The sequence below is a fragment of the Eriocheir sinensis genome, chromosome 7, assembly GCF_024679095.1.
Source record: "Eriocheir sinensis breed Jianghai 21 chromosome 7, ASM2467909v1, whole genome shotgun sequence".
Taxonomy (NCBI): domain Eukaryota; kingdom Metazoa; phylum Arthropoda; class Malacostraca; order Decapoda; family Varunidae; genus Eriocheir; species Eriocheir sinensis.
In genome coordinates, this window is record NC_066515.1 from 20,682,717 (window position 1) to 20,705,847 (window position 23,131).

Genomic DNA, 23,131 nt, shown 5'->3' on the forward strand with positions numbered 1-23,131 from the left:
GATGAAGGAGGAGGTGGTGGTGAAGGAGGAGGAGGAGGAGGGAAGGAAGAAAGAGAATGAAAAGGATGGAGGATGTTGATTGACAGAAGGAGGAAGAGGAGGAGGAGGAGGAGGAGGAGGAGGAGGAGAAGTAGATGAAATAGGAGATAGATGGAGTTGGATGAGGAGAAGAAGAGGAGAAGGAGGAAGAGGAAGAAAAATAGGAGGAATACATAGGAATACATAGGAAGAACAGACACCAGAGGACCTGTCGGTCTATGGCGAGGGTGTCTGTTTACTACCGCTACTACTAGTAATCTACGTGTGGTAGGACAGGATATAATAGATGAAGGCTCCTCCCCACCCACCTCTCCCTCCGGCAACGTGCTGGCAGGAAATAGTTAGGGATACAGTAAAGGAGGAGGAGGAGGAGGAGGAGGAGGAGAGCTATTAACCTACCTATATCAATGTATTATTATCATTATCATTATCAGAGAGAAGTGTTTCGAGTGTTTCGTTGAGAGGAAGAAACCATTAGCGGAATGACTGTGGCTGTTACGTACACACACACACACACACACACACACACACACACACACACACACACACACACACACACCTTTTTTTTCCTTTCATTCTTTTTCTCTTTAAAATCGTCTCTCCATTTTCTTTCTTTCTGTAACTTTCTCTCTCTTTTTCTTCCTTACCTCTTTTCCTCTTTTCTTTCTCTTTCTTCTCTTATTCTGCTTCCTTTTTCTTCTTATGTTTCTTTCTTCTCTTCCCTCCCTTCTCATCTTCTCTTTTCTTCCTCACACTTTCTCTTCTTTCTTTCTCTTTTCTTTCTTCTCTTTTTTTTTTTTTACTCCTTTCCCTCGTTTCTTTCCCTTCTATTTCTTCTTTAATCGTTTCTTGTCTTTTTTCCTTTTTAATATTCTGTCTTTCTTTCTTTCTTTCCTTCTGTCTTTCTTTCTTTCAATATTTCGTTCTAATATGACATGACGTTTCCCTTCCGATCCTGACATAAAAATAGAAATGTTGGAACGTGACCTCTCTCTCTCTCTCTCTCTCTCTCTCTCTCTCTCTCTCTCTCTCTCTCTCTCTCTCTCTCTCTCTCTCTCTCTCTCTCTCTCTCTCTCTCTCTCTCTCTCTCTCTCTCTCTCTCTCTCTCTCTCTCTCTCTCTCTCTCTCTCTCTCTCTCTCTCTCTCTCTCTCTCTCTCTCTCTCGACTGGCATGAAGGAGATGCAGGTGTGACATTTTGATTTGAGAGAGAGAGAGAGAGAGAGAGAGAGAGAGTTTATATAAGGTTATTAGATATATTTTTGTGTTTTATGTATAATAGGCAAATATTTCTCTGTCTCACACACACACACACACACACACACACACACACACACACACACACACACACACACACACACACACACACACACACACACACACACACACACACACACACACACACACACACACACACACACACACACAGAGAAGCCCTCCTCACATTGCCTACATGTGACTCTTCCTCCTCCTCCTCCTCCTCCTCCTCCTCCTTTACCTCCCTTCATAACCTTTCCATACTCTCTCCCTTTCCCTTCCTTACCTACCTTTTCTCTCCCTTCTTCCCTCCATCTCTCCCTCCCTCCTTTCCTCCTTCCCTCCCTCCTTAACTTTCTTATTGGCATCATCTCTCTCTCAATAGGCCTAATTTTTCTTTTTTCTCTCCCTAAATATCTTCCTCCTCCTCCTCCTCCATACCTCCTCTTTCATTACCTCAATTTCTCTCCTCTCTGCACCTCCTCTTCCTCCTCCTCCTCCTCCTCCTCCTCCTCCTCCTCCTGCTCCTCCTCCTCCTCCTCTTCTCACCCCTTTAAACCATCCCTCCCTTCCTCCATTTTCCCTCCATCTTTGCCTCCACGGAATACATATATCTCTGGGGACGTGAGAGAGAGAGAGAGAGAGAGAGAGAGAGAGAGAGAGAGAGAGAGAGAGAGAGAGAGAGAGAGGAGGAGGGAAGGGAGAGAAAGACCTGACCTGGAAGAGACATATCGTGAAAAGTGAATATTTCTCTCTCTCTCTCTCTCTCTCTCTCTCTCTCTCTCTCTCTCTCTCTTATTGACTTTCTTTCTATTCCTAACTATTTTTCTCTATATTCCTTCTTCTCTTTATTTATATTTTTTTTGTTTACTACGTCATCTGTTTCTATTGACCCATTAAAGGCAAGTTTCCCCTTAAATTTCTTCAATATGTTCCTTGCTTCTCTATCTTCTTTATCTTCCTTCTTTATCCATCTTTCTATTCTTTCTTGTATCTGTTCTATGCTCTCTCTCTTCCTCTCTCTCCCTCTTTCCTCCTTTCCTCTTTCCCTTTCTCATTTTCCTCTTTCCCTTCCTTCGTGACTCATATCTTCCCATTGTTTCATGTATCTGGTTTTTGCTCTCTCTCCTTCCCTTACTTACCCTTCCTTCTCCCTCTCTTCCTTCTTTCCTTTCCTTCTTCCCTTCCTTCTTAACTCTCTTGTTCGTATCACACATTTAGGCAAGTTTCCCCTTTCCTATCATCTATCTATCCCTTACCTTCATCCTTTCCTTTCTACCTTCCATATGTTTTTATTTTCTTTCATTCATCTGTTTATCATTCTTTTGTTTACCTGATCAGCTGTTTCAAAGTCTCCTCTTCTCCGCCTCTGTTTTGGTGCGGTCCGTGCTCCCCCGTTTTCCTGGAATGGACTCAACCCTGATATCCCAGCCCAGCGCGGGGTTGCCAAATACACACACACACACACACACACACACACACACACACACACACACACACCATTCAAGTGGAATTGGACCCTCTCTCTTACGTAATGGCGTGTGTGTGTGTGTGTGTATGTGTGTGTGTGTGTGTGTGTGTGTGTGTGTGGTCTTCGTACCCCCATTTCTGGTTTCACGCACATTTAAACACACACACACACACACACACACACACACACACACACACACACACACACACACACACACACACACACACACACACACACACACACACACCCCTTTATTTCTGGACCTCAACCCTCTCCCCCTCTCCCCCTCTCTCTCTCTCTCTCTCTCTCTCTCTCTCTCTCTCTCTCTCTCTCTCTCTCTCTCTCTCTCTCTCTCTCTCTCTCTCTCCCTAAAAAAAAAAAAAACCTCACAATTTCGCGTTTTTTCCCATATTTCTTCGTCCATATATTTATCTTTCTCTCACGTTTTATATTTTTTATCGCAAAGTTTCGCTCCTGTTTCACTGTGCTTCGTGTTATTCCCCGTCGGCTATTGATCACTATGTAAACTCCGACTTTTCTCTTTTTTCTCCACTCTATTTTTTTCTCCCTCTCTTTCTGCTTTTGATGTTAAACGAAGAATGAAAAAAAAGGCCTTGCAATATACGTGATGGTGGTGTGTGTGTGTGTGTTGGGGAGGGGGAGGGGGAGTAGGCGTGGTGGTGGAAGTGGTGGTGGTGGTGGTGGTGGTGGTTCTGAGTAGACTGTTGAGATATAGATAGATAGATACATAGATAGATAGATAGTCAGGTATATTTTTTTCTTTATTAACATGTATATATCTGTCTGTCTGTCTATCTTTCTATCTATCTATCGGTTTAATTACTTATTTACTGTAAAGGTTATGACTCTCTCTCTCTCTCTCTCTCTCTCTCTCTCTCTCTCTCTCTCTCTCTCTCTCTCTCTCTCTCTCTCTCTCTCTCTCTCTCTCTCTCTCTCTCTCTCTCTCTCTCTCTCTCTCTCTCTCTCTCTCTCTCTCTCTCTCTCTCTCTCTCTCTCTCTCATTCATTCATTCTACTTACCTCTTTACTTCCCTCCCTCCCTCACTCACACTCTCTCTCTCCTCTTTCTCTCTCCATTCATAAAACGCATTACCTTCCCTTCTCTTCCTCTCTTTCCTTCCCTTCCCTTTCCCTTTCCTTTCCTTTCCTTTACCTTTCCTTCTCTTATCTTCCCTTTCTTATCTCTCCACCTTATCCTTCCTCTACTTCCTTTTCGTTTTCTTCCTTTTCATTCATTTCTCCATTCTCATTCATTCTCCTCCGTCCTTCCGTCCTCTCTCCCCTTTCCTCCTTCATCAAAAATTTTCTCTCCAATATTTTGTCTTAACTTCTTTTTCCTTTTTTTCCTTTCCTCCTCCTCCTCCTCCTCCTCCTCCTCCTCCTCCTCCTCCTCCACCTCCTCCTCCTCCACCTCCTCCTCCTCATTCCCCTCCTACCTCTCTCTCTCTTTCCTCCTCCCTCTCGTCCCCTTTGTTCCTTCCTGACCTGCATCCCTCCTTCCTTCCTTCCCTCCTTCCCTCCTTCCTTCCTCCCTCCCTCCCTCCTTTCCTCCCCTCTTTCCTCCAGGCATTTTTATGATTTTATATTTTGTTTGATTACCAAATTAACCCTTTTCCCCTCGTATTTATTCTCTCTCTCTCTCTCTCTCTCTCTCTCTCTCTCTCTCTCTCTCTCTCTCTCTCTCTCTCTCTCTCTCTCTCTCTCTCTCTCTCTCTCTCTCTCTCAATTCTTTCTCTTTCGATCTTCTTTCTCATCTTTTTCCTCCTCCTCCTCCTCCTCCTCCTCCTCCTCCTCCTTCTCCTCCCCCGCACGCTTACCATCAACAAAGACATTAATAACAGCAACAATAATAATAATAATAATAATAATAATAATAATAATAATAATTAGAAGAAGAAGAAGAAGAAGAAGAAGAAGAAGAACAGTGTGCGCGTGTGTGTGTGTGTGTGTGTGTGTGTGTGTGTGTGTGTGTGTGTGTGTGTGTGTGTGTGTGTGTGACAAGAGGACGGAATTGCAAGTCTGATTCTAGTTGCCACATTTCAGCAGGAGAGAGAGAGAGAGAGAGAGAGGTGGGGGGCACTGGCTCTCGATCAATAGTGTTTACAGTGGGTCTCGGTGTGCAGTGGTGCCACCTCTTGAGTTCTCGCGGCACTTCCAATGTTGCCAATACTACCACCACCACCTTTAACAACTTTAAAATTATCAATGGTTACACTGCTGATAATACCACTACCCCTACTACTACTACTACTACTACTACTACTACTACTACTACTACTACTACTACTACTACTAAGGTTAATACTGCTATCATCGCCTTCATTATGTTAACACCACACCACCACCGCCACTGACACCAGGATTAAAGCTACACCATTAACTCTCTCTCTCTCTCTCTCTCTCTCTCTCTCTCTCTCTCTCTCTCTCTCTCTCTCTCTCTCTCTCTCTCTCTCTCTCTCTCTCTCTCTCTCTCTCTCTCTCTCGTAATCCCTTCTTCTTCGTTCCTCTTCATCTTCTCCTCTTCTCCTCCTCGACCACCACCACCACCACCACCACAATCATCACCACCACTCCATCATCACTACACTGACAAGACAAATGACCTTGTTAGCGCAGAGAAAATGGGAGGAGGTGATTGTTGTTGTTAGTGGTGGTGGTGGTGGTGAAGGAGGAAGGGGAGGAGGAAAAGAAGAGCAGGAGAGGGTTTACCTGAGAGAGAGAGAGAGAAGAAAGAAGAAGAGAAGATCATATATTCAGTAGGACATATTTTTGTCAATAAAATGCAAATGATAAGATTTTGAGAGATACGGTGCACTAACCCTCCACATTCTCTCTCTCTCTCACTCTCTCTCTCTCTCTCTCTCTCTCTCTCTCTCTCTCTCTCTCTCTCTCTCTCTCTCTCTCTCTCTCTCTCTCTCTCTCTCTCTCTCTCTCTCTCTCTCTCTCTCTCTCTCTCTCTCTCTCTCTCTCAAGTGGAGAAAAAGGCTTCAAAGTAAATATTTAAACAGCAAACACAGAAGGAAATGGAGGGAAGATGAGGAGGAGAAAGGATGAGAGAGAGAGAGAGAGAGAGAGAGAGAGATTACCTGAATGGTACCTTTGAAGACATGGAGCGAGGGAGAGAAGGAAGGAAAGAAGGAAAAGGAGGAAGGAAGGAGAGATGGAAAGTCTATTGTACAGATTAACCGGATACTAAGACTCTCTCTCTCTCTCTCTCTCTCTCTCTCTCTCTCTCTCTCTCTCTCTCTCTCTCTCTCTCTCTCTCTCTCTCTCTCTCTCTCTCTCTCTCTCTCTCTCTCTCTCTCTCTCTCTCTCTCTCTCTCTATCTATCTATCTATCTATCCGTCTATTGTCTGTCTATCTATCTATCTATCTTTCAGATGTATTACCAACAAAAGCTAAATACTAACATTTCCTCTTTTCTCTCCGGCTTTTATTAATTCACTCAGCCTTTGTGTGTGTGTGTGTGTGTGTGTGTGTGTGTGTGTGTGTGTGTGTGTGTGTGTGTGTGTGTGTGTGTGTGTGTGTGTGTGTGTGTGTTTATACTTGCCTTAAAAACATTATGGACCTCTTTTTATTTTTTGTTCATTTCTTTTCCTCTAACTTTCCTTTCCGTTCCTTCATATTTTCGTCTTTTGCTCTATTCCTTTTTACTCTCTCCTTGTTTTCCTTCCTTCCTTCCTTCCTTTCTTGCTTCCTTCCTTCCTTCTTTCCTTTCTCTCCTTTCCTACATTTCGTCTTCAACTTACTCGTCCTTTTCCTTACTTTTTATCCTTATCTCCTTTCTCACTGTCCCTCCTTCCTTCTCTCCCTTCTCCCTTCTTTCTCTTCTTCACGTTCTCGTCAATGTGACCCGTATCTAGTGTTACGTACAGACGTACTCCTTATACACATGTAGGTTTTCTTCGTGTGTGTGTGTGTGTGTGTGTGTGTGTGTGTGTGTGTGTGTGTGTGTGTGTGTGTGTGTGTGTGTGTGTGTGTTTTGTTCTGTTGTTCGTGTGTATCGGCTTAATAATGGATTGGCAGATACACACACACACACACACCTCTTTGTGGCGCAACTGGCAGAGCGCTATTCTGCCAGGCTTCACGGTCTGACAGGGTGGCGGTTCGAGCCCGCTCAAGTCGGATTCTTTCAGTTGACTAGGAGAGGTTAGTGTCCCCTCTTGAGCAAGGGGGATGGGTTGTGTGGTGTGTGAGGTCCTGGCAGTACTCAGAGATCGACTAAATGAGCACTTGCTCTGTCGCGAGAGTACCTGCTGGCGATTACGAGTCCAACTCGCAATCAGGCCGTGGTGAATTACACACACACACACACACACACACACACACACACACACACACATCACACACACACACACACACACACACACACACACACACACACACACACACACACACATACACGCACACGCACAATACAGATACGCAGTTACTTGTTTTAGGTTGTATAAAAGGGGCAAAATTATTATTATGACTATTATTTTTATTATTATTATTATTATTATTATTATTATTATTATTATTATTATTATTATTATTATTATTATTATTATTATTATTATTATTATTATTATTATTATTATTATTATTATTATTACTGCTACTACTGCTTCTCTTATCAATACCAAAAGCACCATCATCAATATTATTATCATTCTCTCTCTCTCTCTCTCTCTCTCTCTCTCTCTCTCTCTCTCTCTCTCTCTCTCTCTCTCTCTCTCTCTCTCTCTCTCTCTCTCTCTCTCTCTCTCTCTCTCTCTCTCTCTCTCTCTCTCTCTCTCTCTCTCTCTCTCTCTCTCTCTCTCTCTCTATGGGTGTCGATTATACGGATTCCGGAAACCTTATAGAGCGCCTCAAGGAGAGAGAGAGAGAACACAATATACAATGCAACATATACTAGCAACAACACACACACACACACACACACACGCACACACAAACGAACAAACTTTGCCTTCCATAAGTTTTTTTCCTCGGCCCAGTAATTGCAAAGGAACATTATTATTATTATTATTATTATTATTATTATTATTATTATTATTATTATTATTATTATTATTATTATTATTATTATTATTATTATTATTATTATTATTATTATTATTATTATTATTATTATTATTGTTATTATTATTATTATGAAAATAGTGCTATTGCGTGTAGGATGCATGACAGAAATTGTTAGGGAAGGGAAGGAGAAATAATGGAGGGGAGGACTTGAAAGAGAAGGGATTATAAGTGAAAAGATATGAAGGGAAGGGAAGAGAAGGAAAGGAAAGGGATGGGAAGGGAAGGGAAGGGAAAGGCAGGGATGGCAAGGGAAAGAAAGGAAAGGGAAAGGATTTTATTAGAGGGACGAGGTGGAAAACGAAGAGAAGTAAAGGAGAGCAAAAGGAATGGAGAGAGAACAGAGGAAGGGAAGAGAAGGCATTAGCGAAGGGAAGGGAAGAAGGGTTAGAGAAAAGAAAAGAAAGGAGAAGAAAAAGGAAAGGGATGGAAAGGAAGGATAGATATTGGACTGGATGAAAAGGAAAGAAAAGGAATGGAAGGAATATTGAGAGAGAGAGAAAACAAAGGAACTGGAGGGGAATTTACTAGAAGGGAAGGAAAGTAAAGGAAGGAAAGAAAGGAAGGGGAGAGACGGCACTGGATAAGGAGATTGTGAATGAAACGAACGAGATGGGAAGCGAAGGGAAGGGAAGAGACGAGAAGATATGAGAAGAGAAAGGCAGAGAATGGGAAAGAAAGGGAATTGAAGGGAAAGGAAATGGATGAAAGGGAAAGGAAGAGAAGGTAAAAGAAAAGAAAAGAAGGGCAGAGAAAGAGAATGGAAGGAATGGAAGGGGAGTGAAAGAAAGAGAAGAGAAGAGAAGGGAAAAGAAGAGAAGAGAAGGGCAGAGAAAGAGAATGAAAGGAAGGGAAGGGAAAGGAAGGGGAGTGAAGGAAAGAAAAGAGATGGGAAAAGAAGAGAAGAAAAGAGAAGAGAAGGGCAGAGTAAGAGAATGAAAGGGAAAAGAAAGGTATGGAAGGGGAGGAAAGAGAAGAGAAGGGAAGGGAATGGAAGAGAAAAGAGAAGGGGATGGAAGAGAAACGAGAAGAGGTTGAAGAGAAAAGAAAGAGACTGAGTAAATTTTGCTGATCCGCGTCCTTGTTCCTCTCACTTGCCAGGCTTCAGACACGCTTCCTCTCTGATATGATAATGCTGACAGAGTATTTATGCTGCCTGTACTCTCTCTCTCTCTCTCTCTCTCTCTCTCTCTCTCTCTCTCTCTCTCTCTCTCTCTCTCTCTCTCTCTCTCTCTCTCTCTCTCTCTCTCTCTCTCTCTCTCTCTCTCTCTCTCTCTCTCTCTCTCTCTCTCTCTCTCTTCTATCCCTTTTTTTCCTTTCTTGGGTTCGTTTAACTTTTCTTTGATGTGATTTCTTATAATTATCTTTTGTTTGTTTATTTTCTATTAGAGTGAAAGTTAATTATTGAATCTATTAGTAAATTGAGTGGATTTTAAAACGTAGCTATGGAGTATTATGTTAAGTGTGTATTACTCTATTCATTTTCATATTCTTCTATTTCCTTTTAACATCTCATCCTCTATCTAAACTAAGACAAAAAGACAGACATATAGACAGACAAATGGATGGATAGATAGGTAGAAAGGGAGAAAGGTAACAAAGAAGGAAAGAAAAAGAATAGAAAAACCAATATCACAGAAAAATATAGTTGGCGGTGAAAGTCTACGGGCATCACCAACCGGATTTAACTACCTCTGCCTGCCGTGGTGGTGGTGGTGGTGGTGGTGATGGTATTTGTGATGGTGGTGGTGGTGGTGGTGATGATGGTGGTGGTGGTGGTGGTGATGATGGTGGTGATCAATATCCTGTTTATATCACTAGAGAGCATTGGAAGTAAATAGAAAGTTAATAATGTTTTGTGAATGAAATATTAACACAGTAAGAGAGAGAGAGAGAGAGAGATCAAATATACATCCCTAACATTATTATCATCATCATCATCATTATCATCAACATCACAACTGCGTAGATCGGTTGATAGCGTGACGAACGGAAGAAAGGGAAGAAGAGGGGAAGAAAGAGGGAAAAAGGGTAAAGAGGAAGGGGAAGAGACATGCTATATAGAATTTTATGAGGTGGAAGAGAAGGGGTGAAGAGGAGGAGGAGGAGGAGGAGGAGGTAACTGCCAGGAAGGTTAAATCGATGAGGGGGAAAGGAAAGCATCTCCCTTATCTCCTCCTTTCTTCCTTCTTCCTCCTCTTCCTCCTCCTCCTCCTCCTCCTCCTTCATGACAACCTCCTTCATTCATTCTTTCTCCTCAAAGACCCTCACCTCTCATCACTGTCTCTTCCTCCTTCTCCTCTTCCTCCTCCTCCTCCTTCTCCTCCTCCTCTTTCTCCCCCTCTTTCTAATATCATGTTATTATCATTATCGCGTAAGAAGATTCTGTGAGATATTTACTTTTGGTGTGTGTGTGTGTGTGTGTGTGTGTGTGTGTGTGTGTATTATCAGGGGTAAACAGGACTTTGTGTACGTATCCTTAACATACTTATATAATATTACCCTGCCTCCTCCTCCTCCTCCTCCTCCTCCTCCTCGTCCTCCTCCTCCTCCTGCCTTGATTTTCCTTTCATTTATTTATCCAGCTTTTATAATTCTCTCTCTCTCTCTCTCTCTCTCTCTCTCTCTCTCTCTCTCTCTCTCTCTCTCTCTCTCTCTCTCTCTCTCTCTCTCTCTCTCTCTCAATATTTACTTTTCCCACATTTTCTCTCGAGCAAGACGAACCTTTTGATCGGTTTATACCCCCTTTCCTCCCCCCTCTCCTCCTCCTCCTCCTCCTCCTCCTCCTCCTCCACCTCTTCCTCCACCACCTCTTCCTCCTCCTCCTCCTCCTCCTCCTCCTCCTCCTTCCCCTCCTCCCCTTCCTTCTTTGCTCCCTTCATTCCCAACTAATTTTTGCTTCTCTTTTATGTATCATTCGTTTCTGCGTGTGTATGTTCGTGTGTGTGTATAAGAGCTCCTCTGTGTAGGCGAACTGACCTATTGATGAGTCTTTTATGGTCTTATGCTCTTTGTGTGTGTGTGTGTGTGTGTGTGCGCGTACTAATTCCCTCCGCCCTGTGTTTCAGGACATCGCCTTCATCAACCCCGCCAACGTGGTGTTCGTGTACATGCTGGTGCGGGAGCTGGTGGGCGAGGAGGAGGTGCACAGCGAGCAGGAGCTGCAGGCCGTGGTGCTCACCTGCCTCTACCTGTCCTACTCGTACATGGGCAACGAGATCTCGTACCCGCTCAAGCCCTTCCTGGTGGAGGAGGACAAGGACCGCTTCTGGGACCGCTGCCTCTTCATCATCAACACGCTCAGCGGCTCCATGCTGCGCATCAACGCCGAGCCCTCCTTCTTCACCGAGGTGTTCACGGAGCTTAAGGCGTGTGGCCAGCAGCAGCACCACCACCACCCCCAGCCCCCGCCGCCCCCTCAGCAGCCCCCTCCGCCCCAGCACCACCACCACCACCACCCGCCGCCGCAGACCCCCACGCAGACCCAGCCCCCGTCACTGCCCCAGCCACAGCCACAGAAACAACAACAGCAGCAGCAGCAGGTGCAGCAGCAGCAGCAGCAGCAGCAGGTCCTCATGCCCCAGCAGGTGGTGGTGCAGCAGCAAGTGTCGCTGCCGGTGCCGCAGCAGCCACAGCAGACGGCGGCCTGAGCGCCGCGCGGAGGGTCAGCGCACACCAGTACTCAGTAGCCAGACTGCTTGTTGTTGTTGTTGTTGTTGGGGCGAGGATCGGGGCCTGCGGGGTCGGGGTTGGGGAAGTCGCGCAAGCAGCCCCGGGCCGCCCCGCGTGTCTTCCAGACACACCCTGGCCCCGCCCCGCCCCGGGGCCGCCGCCGGCGGAGAGTTGTTACTGTTGGTGACGCGGGACCGAGGCCGCTGCGGTGCTGCTGTTACGTTTGTCACTATAATCGTGATCTTTATTGTCCCTGTTAGCTCGTTCATTCCTCTTGGTCATTATCATGCTCATAGTTTTCATAAGTCCTTCATTCTCATCGGCAGCGGTTGTGTTAGTGTTTGGTTAGCGGCCCAGCGGCCCATGGGAGGCAGCGGCAGGCCCGGCGCCCGGCGGCCTCACTAGGTGAAGCGCCGCGGTAGCCGGAGCTGTGCCTTCGCCGGCAGGTGAGAGTGGGGGGCGTTGCCCCGCCGGGTCGGGGCCGCCTGGAAGGCGCCCCGCTTGGAGTTGGTCCCGCAAGCATCGTGCGTGGCCCGGCGCCGCGAGGTACCGAGGACCAGTAATCAAAGCTTGTCGAGGCGGCACGCCGCGTGCCGGCCACAACACAATTTTGATAGGTTGTACTTTTACACTCCCTAACGTAAGGCTGCCCAGAGCTTGGCGCGGGCGCCTCGTGCGTTGCGCTCCCAGATATAATATATATATACATGAATATACCCCCGATGCGGTTGTGCTTTTGATACCGTTGTTGGCGGCGAGGCGGCGGCCGCGCCCCCGCGCCCCCGGCCTCCGCGCCGCTCCTGGAACCAAAGACTGTCTCACCGTGATACGCGTCCACGCGGGGCGCGGGGTGGGCGCAAAACCACACGGGCCCCCCCCCCTGAGGCAAGGTAGTGCTGTGTGCGACCAGCGGCCCAGACGCTCGGGGCGGCCACCCACCTGGCCCGCCGCGCCTCGCTGCTGTTATGGGCGGGGGCGCCGCCCTGCAGATTGTTTTATCATGAACGTGGAACACGCCCGCGCCCATGCCCGCCGCACGCCGTGCGCCACACACACGCCCCGAGGCTTGGGACCGCCGTCGAAGTTTCAATTGCCCCGTGCTGGCGGTGACGGCGGCGGCAACGTCGGGCCAGGGCCGAGCCCCGAGTGTCCCTCACCTTCTGTAGCACCTGACGTTTCGCTTCCCCGCCTGGCCGTCCCTGCCTCGCTCCGCTCCGCCCCGCCCCGCCACCCATTGCTCAGCCCCGCCACGCAGGCAGCCGCGCCGCGCAGTGCAGCGCAGCGCCAAGCTGAGGCGTCAGTGTGCGTCGTGGCGCCAGACATCGGCGGGACGGGGCAGGGCGGGGCGGTGGGGCGACCTGGCCAGGTGCCCTGTATACCCAGCCGTGTCCGCTGCCCACGTGTCACCCGCCCCTGTCACTGTGTTGCCGCTACAGCCGGCGGGCGCGGCGCCGCGGCGCTGATCAATACGCGGCCGCCGGCGGCGGGGCGCGCGGGCGCCGGCGGCCGCGGGAGCGAAGTGGCCGCCGCCCGCGCCTGCAGATAACCTGCCAAGTATGCAAACAATCAATGATTGTTTCATTAAGAGAATACTGTACTTAATCTACTGTCGTAGGTCTCATCAGTTTTCTTTGTTAGAGAAAATGTATTCATACCTGTAAGACGAGACCTGCCCCTCGCCGGCAGGCTGCCATTACTGTAAAGATGCCAGTCAATAAATAAATAACATTTTGTTGACCCGGAGCACTCATTACCATGAGCCCCGCCCTGCCCCGCCCCGCCCCGCCAGGCTGCTGCTGCTGCTGCTGCTGTGTGTGTGTGTGTGTGTGTGTGTGTGTGTGTGTGTGTGTGTGTGTGTGTGTGTGTGTGTGCACCCGCCAGCAGCAGGGGCAGTAACAGGCATGTCCTCCCTCTCTCCTCGCCCTGAAAAATAGACATTAAAAATTTGTCATTTTCAGTCACTTAAAGAGGAGATGAGAGACGCGAACTCATGGTATTTGATCTCTCTCTCTCTCTCTCTCTCTCTCTCTCTCTCTCTCTCTCTCTCTCTCTCTCTCTCTCTCTCTCTCTCTCTCTCTCTCTCTCTCTCTCTCTCTCTCTCTCTCTCTCTCTCTCTCTCTCTCTCTCTCTCTCTCTCTCTCTCTCTCTCGCGGACAATAACACATAATAACAATATACTTTTTATAAACAAACTTGGCTGACAAGATTTTTTCCTTCCTTGATATTGAAGAGAAATTTTAAAGTTACTGAATAGATATGATTGTCTCTCTCTCTCTCTCTCTCTCTCTCTCTCTCTCTCTCTCTCTCTCTCTCTCTCTCTCTCTCTCTCTCTCTCTCTCTCTCTCTCTCTCTCTCTCTCTCTCTCTCTCTCTCTCTCTCTCATATACGTGTTTTATGTTATATTTTTGTTTATTTTCTCCTTCTCGTTTGTTTGCGCGTGTTTGTGTGTTTGTCTGTTTGTCTACCTAAGTTATGTTTGTGGCGGTGATAATGATGATGATGATGATGATGGTGGCTAAAGAAGTTGTTATTGTTACTGTGTTTTGTTGTTTGTTTGTTTGTTCATGCTGCGTTTGTTGTAAGCTAAGTCATGTTTTGTTTGTTGCGATATTTTCATTGAGGTTTTACAAATGTTTTTATTTTCATCTTCGCAGGAAAAAAAAAAATTCGCTTGTATTATATTTCACTCGTGTTTGTTTTCGTTTGTTTCGTTTGGACCGTTTTCTGTTTGTTTTGTTTGTTTGTTTGTTTGTTTTCCGTGCTTCGATATGCGTCTCGTTGCGCTGCTATTGTGTTTTTTTGGCTTGTGTGTGTGTTTATTTGTGTGTTTGTGTTGTCACCGTATAGAATTTAGTTGTGTTGCTGTACGGGTCATTCTGTTTATTAAGGAGAGTTAGGTTAGGTCTCTCTCTCTCTCTCTCTCTCTCTCTCTCTCTCTCTCTCTCTCTCTCTCTCTCTCTCTCTCTCTCTCTCTCTCTCTCTCTCTCTCTCTCTCTCTCTCTCTCTCTCTCTCTCTCTCTCTCTCTCTCTCTCTCTCTCTCTCTCTCTCTCTCTCTCTCTCTCTCTCTCTCTCTCTCTCTCTCTCTCTCTCTCTCTCTCTCTCTCTCTCTCTCTCTCTCTCTCTCTCTCTCTCTCTCTCTCTCTCTCTATCTCTCTCTCTCTCTCCTCCTCCTCCTCTCTCTCTCCTCCTCCTCCTCCTTCTCCTCCTTTTCCTTCTCCTCCTCCTGTTCTTCTTCACAGTTCTTCATTCTCTTTTATTCCCCTGTTCATTGTTTTCTCCTTATTTTCCTCTTTCATAATTCAACATATATTTTCTTACTCCTCCTCCTCCTCTTTTCTCATTCCCTTCTCTTCTTTATATATTTCCCTCCTTCCTCTCCCTCTCTCCTCTAAAGCTCTCACACCTTTAAGCATCCCCCTTTCTCCCTCCTTTTCCTCCCCTTCTTCTCCTTCCTCACAGGTGTCATCTTTATAATAACCTAACAGCTCACCTTCCCTTTTTCTCGTTCTACCTGGGCCGGGGAGCGACTCTTCCCGGCCCAGTTTCTAGCCACCCAGCCAGTGAGCCTACACTAGACCAGGCTCCTTATTCTCAGACCCTTTCGGCTCTTACAACAACTACTTCCCAAGGCCACAAAGGAGATTAGTCGGGTTCTCATGAGTAAGTTTTATATTCACGGTGCAGAAGCCTTGTCAAACTATCACTTGGCTCATCAAACTACCCATGGTAATACCTACAACCTAGATGAAAGCCTTAGCAGATGGGGTTGTGTTAGTTGGGTTTTCATGAGTGTTTTTTCATGTTCACGGTGCAGACGCCTTGTCAAACTATCACTACGCTCATTAAACTACCCATGGCAATACCCACAACAACTTCCTCGAAAGCTTTACCAAATGTGGGTGTGTTAGTTGGGTTTTCAATAGTGTTTTTCATGTTCACGGTGCAGAAGCCTTGTCAAACTATCACTAGGCCCATGAAACTACCCATGGAAATACCAACACAACCTCCACGAAAGCTAAACCAAATGTGAGTGTGTTAGTTGGGTTTTCATGAGTGTGTTTTCAGGTTCACGGTGCAGAATCCTTGTCAAACTATCACTAGGCCCATGAAACTACCCATGGAAGTACCAACACAACCTCTTTGAAAGCTTTAGCAAATGTGGGTGTGTGTGAGCCCGAAATATCTGAGAATATGGCCCAGACAAGGAAGGGAAGATAGACTATAGCTCGCTCACTCATACCAAAGGGAAACTAGATTAAGGAAATGAAAGAATGGAACTAGATTAAGGGAATGAAAGGAGGACATAAGGAAAAAGAGGCCAAGTTCTTTCAATGAGATAAAAAAAAGTGAGAGTCAGTCAGTTAGTCAGTCAGTCAGTCAGTTAGTAGATGCATGATGAGTTGCCACGATGAAATGATGATGATGATGATGATGATGATGATGATGATGAATTGATGATGATCATGATGTGGTGTACATTTGGTGTAAAGAGTCTTATATTATTAAACTGATATATATTATACCCGAAACTGTTTTGAATCTTACCTTGCATGAAACACCGGTAGGCCTACTCTCTCTCTCTCTCTCTCTCTCTCTCTCTCTCTCTCTCTCTCTCTCTCTCTCTCTCTCTCTCTCTCTCTCTCTCTCTCCACCTGATTTTGATTTGATTTGTTTGTTTTTTGTTTGTTTGTTTATTTGATAAGGTATACATTATTCATACACTTCTAATTGAATGCTTCCTTGTTCATGCACTTTCATACCCTTCATATCAACACGACGCCCTGCTAATTTTTATGCTGTCCAACTTCCTAGTGCAAGAGTTAACCAGCATCTTGGCTCTCTTATCCCCTTCACTAGTAGCCTTAGAAACAGCGTCATATTGCCTGTATTTCCTCCTCCCTTCTTATACTTAAAGAGCGGAGTATCCTTATGCTGTCCAACTTCCTAAAGCAAGAGTTGACCAGCCTCTTCACTCTTTCATCCCCTTCACTGGTAGCCTGAGAAACATCATCATAAATTATCGCCTGTATTTCCTCTCTCCTTATAATAAAGAGGAAAGTATCTTTATGGTGTCCAACTTCCTAGTGCAAGAGTTGACCAGCATCTTCGCTCTCTCATCCTTTTCACTGGCAGACTCAAAAACAATCTACCTTCGTCCATATTTCCTAATTTATTATTATACATATAAAGAGGAATAGCTTCAATCTTCATGCTGTCCAACTGCTAATGCAAGAGTTAACCAGCGTCTTCACTCCCTCATCCCTCTCGCAGCCTCCCTTCGCCTGTATTCCTTCCCTCCTTCCTTAACTTAATAAAAGGAAGTATCAAGACTCCTTTCTATACTAAACTGAGATCTTTTTTTATGTTCAATTTTATCCATGCTCTTTTTACAAGGATCAACGTGTTAAGGACTTTTTTATATCCCTATTTTCTGCTTCGTCATATAAAAAAGGAAAATCAATCTCCTTCCAATATAGTTTTATTTATAGGATCTGCGACGCGACTCACCCATCCCTGACGCATTAAGTCCCTTCCTCTATGTATTCCAATCCCATTCCGCTTTATTTGACGACCATCAGCGCGTGCGATATTTATTTACGTGAGTTGGATGCTGATTTGACTCTGCTGACGTCACATGTAAACAAAGAGACTCGCGCGTTAACCAATCAGCGGCGAGGAAGGAAGTGGAGCTGGGCCAATGGGAGGAGGGCTTGCCAGGGAAGGGGCGTGGCTTAGTTTGGGGGTTTGAGGACAGGAGGAGAAAGAAGAGACGTGGCTGAATGGAGGTTTCGGAAGAGGAGGAGGAGGAGGAGGAAGAATAGGAGAAAGAGAAAAGAGTGAAGAAGAAAGGGAAGAAAAGGGGAAATCAGGCAGAAATAAGAAGAAAGAGAGACGGAAAGAAAAAGAGACAGAGGATTAGGAGGATAGAAAGCAGGCAGCAGATATTGAAGAGGATAAATAGAAAAACAGAAGAGAGGAGGAGGAGGAGGATAGAGTAAGGATGAGAGAGGGGAAATGGAGGACGAAAAGGAGGAGGAAGAATAAACAAAGGAAGAATAGGAGGAAAGTGAGGGGAAAAGGAGGAGGAGGAGGAGGAGGAGAGAGAGAGAGAGAGAGAGAGAGAGAGAGAGAGAGAGAGAGAGAGAGAGAGAGAGAGAGAGAGAGAGAGAGAGAGAGAGAGAGAGAGAGAGAGAGAGAGAGAGAGAGAGAGAGAGAGAGAGAGAGAGAGAGAGAGAGAGAGAGAGAAGGGGGGAAGGAAGAAAAGGGAACAGAAAATGGGAAAAAATAGCATACCCATTATTTTTTTCTTGTTATTCACGAAGTAGAGAAAAACAACCTCATTATTTACTGAGAGAGAGAGAGAGAGAGAGAGAGAGATTTATACAGTCCACAATCTCTCTCTCTCTCTCTCTCTCTCTCTCTCTCTCTCTCTCTCTCTCTCTTAGAAAAATCAGGTCAGTTGGCCATCGATAGACCCATATAAGGTCACCACCGCCATCACCACCACCACTGTCACAAAAACTAATAAGAAATAAAGGAAGAAAAAAGGAGGAATGGAAGGATAGCAAGACAGAGAAAGGAAGGAAGAAGGAGCGAAAGGAAGATGAAAGAAGGAAAGAACAGGAAAATTGAAAGAAGGGAAGAAAGGAAGAAAAACAATTATAAAGAAAGAAAGAAAGAAAGGATGTAAAGAAGAGCGAAATGTAGTGAAAAGAAAGAAAGAAAAAAAAGGCAAAATATATTGAAAGGAAGGAAGAAGGAATGAAAGAATAGCATAATAGAAAGAGAGGAAGGAAGTAGGAAATGAAAAGAATGAAAGAAGAAAGAAGGAAGGAAAGAAAAGTAACAAAAATGAAGAAAGAAAGGAAGGAGGGAGAAAGGAGGAGAGGAAGGAGGGAAGGAGGAATAAAGAAAGAAAGGAAGGAAGGATCTCTCTCTCTCTCTCTCTCTCTCTCTCTCTCTCTCTCTCTCTCTCTCTCTCTCTCTCTCTCTCTCTCTCTCTCTCTCTCTCTCTCTCCCCCACCCCCCCTGCCCCATCTGTCCCAAGTCCAACAGGTAACCTTATCAAATACAACAGGTGCAAAAAAAAGATGCTAATGATAAAGAATAATGATAATGAGATGGATAATGATGACCCCGTGACCTCAATGACACTAATGGTATGGGATGAGCTTGTTAATAGACGTTTTTTCGTGTCAGAATCCTCTAATTACGTAGGTTTGCTGAGAGCTAATCCACCTCCTTACCTGTGCTGATAGGTTAATTAGATAATCTGATTATCGTGGGAACCAGGAACTGAGGGGAAGAGAAAAGATTAAGGTGATAAAAAGAGAGTTGGAGGATAGAGAATGCAGAGAAAGAATGGGACGAAAGTAATGGGGAAAGAAGAAGGATTAAAGAGGAAGAGGGAACAGAGGAATGATTAAAGGAAAACAAGAAAAATGGATGAGGAAGAGCAGGAGTAAAAAAAACATACGAGAAAAAGAGGAGGAGGAGGAGGTAGAAAAAACAGAGAAAGAATGGGAAGAAAGTAATGGGAAAATGAGAGGAAGAAAGAGGAAGAAGAAACAGGGAAATGAAAGGAAGGAAAAATGAGAAGCAAGGGGAGGAATAAAAAAATATAAGAGAAAGAGAAGGAGGTAGAGAAAGCAGAAAAAGAATGGGAAGAAAGTAAGGGGAAAAGGAGAGGGTGAAAGAGGAAGAGGAAACTTAAAAAAATGATTAAAGGAAAGGAAGGAAAAAGGAGGAGGAAGAGGAGTAAAAATAATATAAGTGTTTAGGTTTTATAAGGTTTTGGATAAAGTTTGGAAAGAGATTGATTCACTTTTTTCACCCGTTTTGATAGTTGATTAAATAAGGTGAGAAGCGTGAAAATTGGACGTTGATGGGAAAGTACAAGACAGGAAGATGAGAAAAAAATATATGATTTTCGATAAGGTTTGGAAAGGGTTCAATCCTACCTTTTTACCTGTCCAGAAAGGTAATTAAGGATGTGGTAAGAGGATTAATTAAAATGTATCTATGATTAAATGAGAAAGCAGAGAATATGAGTGATTAGTAAAGCATTTAATAAGTTTTTTTGAGGGTTTAATCCATAAAGCACCTGCGAAAAGAGATCATTAGGGGTAAGGAGAAGGTATAAACGTGTAAAGTGGGACCATATGAGACAGCAGATGATGTGAAGATTGATTAAGTGGATCTGATTTTTATATAAAGCTTTCGATATGGTTTCTAAAGAATTCAGTCCTACTATTGCCTAAGAATATAGTTAATCAGTGATATATATTAAGGTGATAAGCATGTGAACTGTGATTAGATATGAATGAAGAGGATGTTAAGCCAAGAAAAATATGTGTTATGTGTGTTTGTGTTTTATAAAGAGTTTAATAAGTTTAATCCATCTTCTACGTGCGACAGTATTAATTAGTGATATATTAAAGTAACTAGCGTGTGAACTGTGATTAGATACGAAAGCAGATAAAAAGAAGGCTAGAAGAATGTGTGTTATGTGTGTTTGTGTTTAATAAGTTGTTCAGTAAAGGTCTCGATAAAATACTATAGTCCACGGTCTTTCTACATTGCTATAGTCTGTGCTCTTTTATGTGGCTACCTCTATCATTCCCGTTTTCCCCTATTCCTTTGTAATAGAAAACGTAGCTAAAAGGAGAAACTATAAGAGACTCTGGTTCTCACTTCCCAAGGTATATGCGAGTTAATTAAAAGTTTCAGGTAATACGAGAAATGTAAATATCTGGTAATGAGTTTTCTTTAATTAAGGGAGTTAACTTATGCTGGAGAGAGAGAGAGAGAGAGAGAGAGAGAGAGAGAGAGAGAGAGAGAGAGAGAGAGAGAGAGAGAGAGAGAGAAACAGTATCAGTGAAGTGTCTGCTTGTCATTATCTGTCAAGCAAGAGAAATCACCTGAAAGTCACGTGCTTGGTGTTAGCATTCAGATAAGTTAACTTGACCTCTGGAACACACACACACACACACACACACACACACACACACACACACACACACACGTAATTGATATTGATGATACTTTTGTGTGTGTGTGTTACCTGTCTGTCTACCTGTGCAAGCCAACTTTTCTTTTTTCCTCTCTCTCTCTCTCCTTACACACTTGCCATCTTATTTTCTTCCCACCATTCTTTCTATTAATTCATTTTCTTTCTGCCTTCCTATTAACTTGTATGTATTTTTTTCTGAATCCAAAGCTAAGTGGATTTCAGTTCAGACAAAACCAATCCTCCTTTGACTTAACCCCTACCATTATTCCTTCAGGGTAATTTATAATAATCTTCCTCTAAGTCCATATACAACCCAATTCCTTTTAATTAATCCCAAATTATATTCCTTTAGGTTCACCCAACACTTTTAAAGGGAATCGAACATCACGTGAATCCAAAACTATTCCTTAAGGGTCAACCAACTCCAAATTCCTTTAACCTAACACCAAACTTTCTCACTTTAGGTTCATCCAACACTAAAGGGAATCCAACACCACTCCACTTGCGTCCAAAACTATTCATTTAGGGTCAACCAACTCTAAATTCCTTTAACCTAACACCAAACTTTCTCACTTTAGGTTCATCCAACACTAAAGGGAATCCAACACCACTCCACGTGCATCCAAAACTATTCCTTTAGGGTCAACCAACTCCAAATTCCTTTAACCTAACACCAAACTTTCTCACTTTAGGTTCATCCAACACTAAAGGGAATCCAACACCACTCTACGTGAATCCAAAGCTATTCCTTTAGGCTTAACCAACACCAAATTCCTTAAACCTAACCCCAAACATCTGGTCTGTACCGGATTGAGTTCCTTTCCAGGACACTCAATACTCCTTTTTTTTTCCTCTATTGTATCTATCTTCTTTGTTTTTCTGTTTGCTCTTATTATCAACACCTGTTCATCTTCTCCCTTTCTTTTCCTCTTTTTCCTCCTCTATATTTCCTTTCCCTTTCATCTCCTCCCTTTCTTTTCCTCTCTTTTTCCTCCTTCTGCTACATTTCCTTTCCCTTTTCCCTATAGGTTTATCCAACACCTGTTCATCTTCTCCCTTTCTTTTCCTCTCTTTTTCCTCCTGCTATATTTCCTTTCCCTTTTCCCTATAGGTTTATCCAACACCTGTTCATCTTCTCCCTTTCTTTTCCTCTCCTTTTCCTGCTTTATTTCCTTTCCCTTTTCCCTATAGGTTTATCCAACAGTTGTTCATCTTCTCCCTTTGTTTTCCTCTCCTTTTCCTGTTATATTTCCTTTCCCTGTTCCCTCTCTGTCACTACTTATAGGTTTATCCAACACCTGCGCACTTCCTATGGTTAATCCCCAAGGCAGATGGCGACATGTATACAAAAACAAAAAAGAAAGAGGAAAAGAGGAGTATTGAGTGTCCGGGGAAGGAGCTCTATCCGGTACAGACCAGATAGCACCCTCCTCCTCCTCGTCCTCCTCTTCCCTCTCCTCCTCCTCCTCCGCTTCTCTCTCACTTTCCTTTCGCCCTTTATCTATTTCCTCTATTACACCTTTTCTTTTTCACCCTCTCCTTTCCTCCCTCCTCTCTCCTCTTCTCTCACTCTCTATCTCTATTCTACCTCTTTTTTTTTCTCCTTATTTTCTGTTTCCTCTCTCCATGCCGTTCTTTTCCTTCCCCTTTCCCTCCTCTCCCTCTTCTATTTCCTCTCTCTTCCCTCTTCCTCCTCTCCCTGCTTTATTTCCTTTCTCTGCTTCCCTCTATTTCATTCCCCTCTTCCTGTTTTCGTTCCTCTCTTCCTCCACCTCTCCGGCACCCCTTAACTTCCTCCCTGCTTTGGTCCCCCCTCTCCCCCTGACTTCATTGATCCATCCATGTGTTGGGTTAGAACTTACCTCCTCTTCACATTATCATTGTCATGTCTCGTGTTATTGTATTGCCTTGCACCCACGGTCTTCCCAATAGGTGAGCGTCATCTCTGATCCATTAGCGTCCTTATTTTACCGGGTTATGGGGTTCCACGGGCTATCGGTCATATTAAACATCTCGTCTCTCATACACACACATTAACAAGGCTTTCACAGGAGTTTGGGGGCATTTCCAGCGGTAGTTTTTGACCCTGGTTGTAGTTTGTGTAGTTTGACCCTTCTTCTGTGCCATGAACCTAATTGAACTCCCATTAGAACCTGACTGATCCCCTTTTCGGACTTTGGAAATAGCTGTGTGAGGGATGGAAGTGTCTGACAATACCATTTCTTGACGATCGTAGACTCTCTCCTCCCTGGTGCTCATCCTTCCTCCACGCACCGTCTCCGTGTCTTCTTCAGTCTTCCAGCTGGTCGTACACCTTACCTTAGCTTACCTGCCCACTTGTGTAACTAAGCAGGTGGTATACGCAGGTAATGAAAGCGAAAGTCTTAATCACATGGGAAAAATGACTGAATGTTTGATTAGTTCGTGAAAGGTAAAGGTAAAGGTTAATTAGGTTTCTCCTCTAACGGGTTCTTCTTTGTGTACATAATTACCTGTAGTTTTACCTTTATTAATCCTACTTACCTATCCCTGTCTCGACACCATTTTACTTTCTCTCTCTCTCTCTCTCTCTCTCTTACACACACACACA

General features: G+C 44.5%; 2 protein-coding genes across 2 annotated transcripts in view; both read left to right on the forward strand.

The window, feature by feature from the left end:
• The window catches only part of LOC126994583 (cyclin-dependent kinase 5 activator 1-like), an 18,467-nt gene extending 5,203 nt beyond the window's left edge, over window positions 1-13,264 (forward strand). Inside the window, exon 2 of the mRNA XM_050853910.1 lies at window positions 10,924-13,264. Within this exon, the coding sequence (XP_050709867.1) occupies window positions 10,924-11,505 (582 nt within the window). The 3' untranslated portion in view covers window positions 11,506-13,264. The remainder of the gene's footprint in view (window positions 1-10,923) is intronic.
• LOC126994570 (Krueppel-like factor 12) overlaps window positions 1-23,131 on the forward strand; it is a 153,093-nt gene that overhangs the window by 13,236 nt on the left and 116,726 nt on the right. The window lies entirely within an intron of this gene.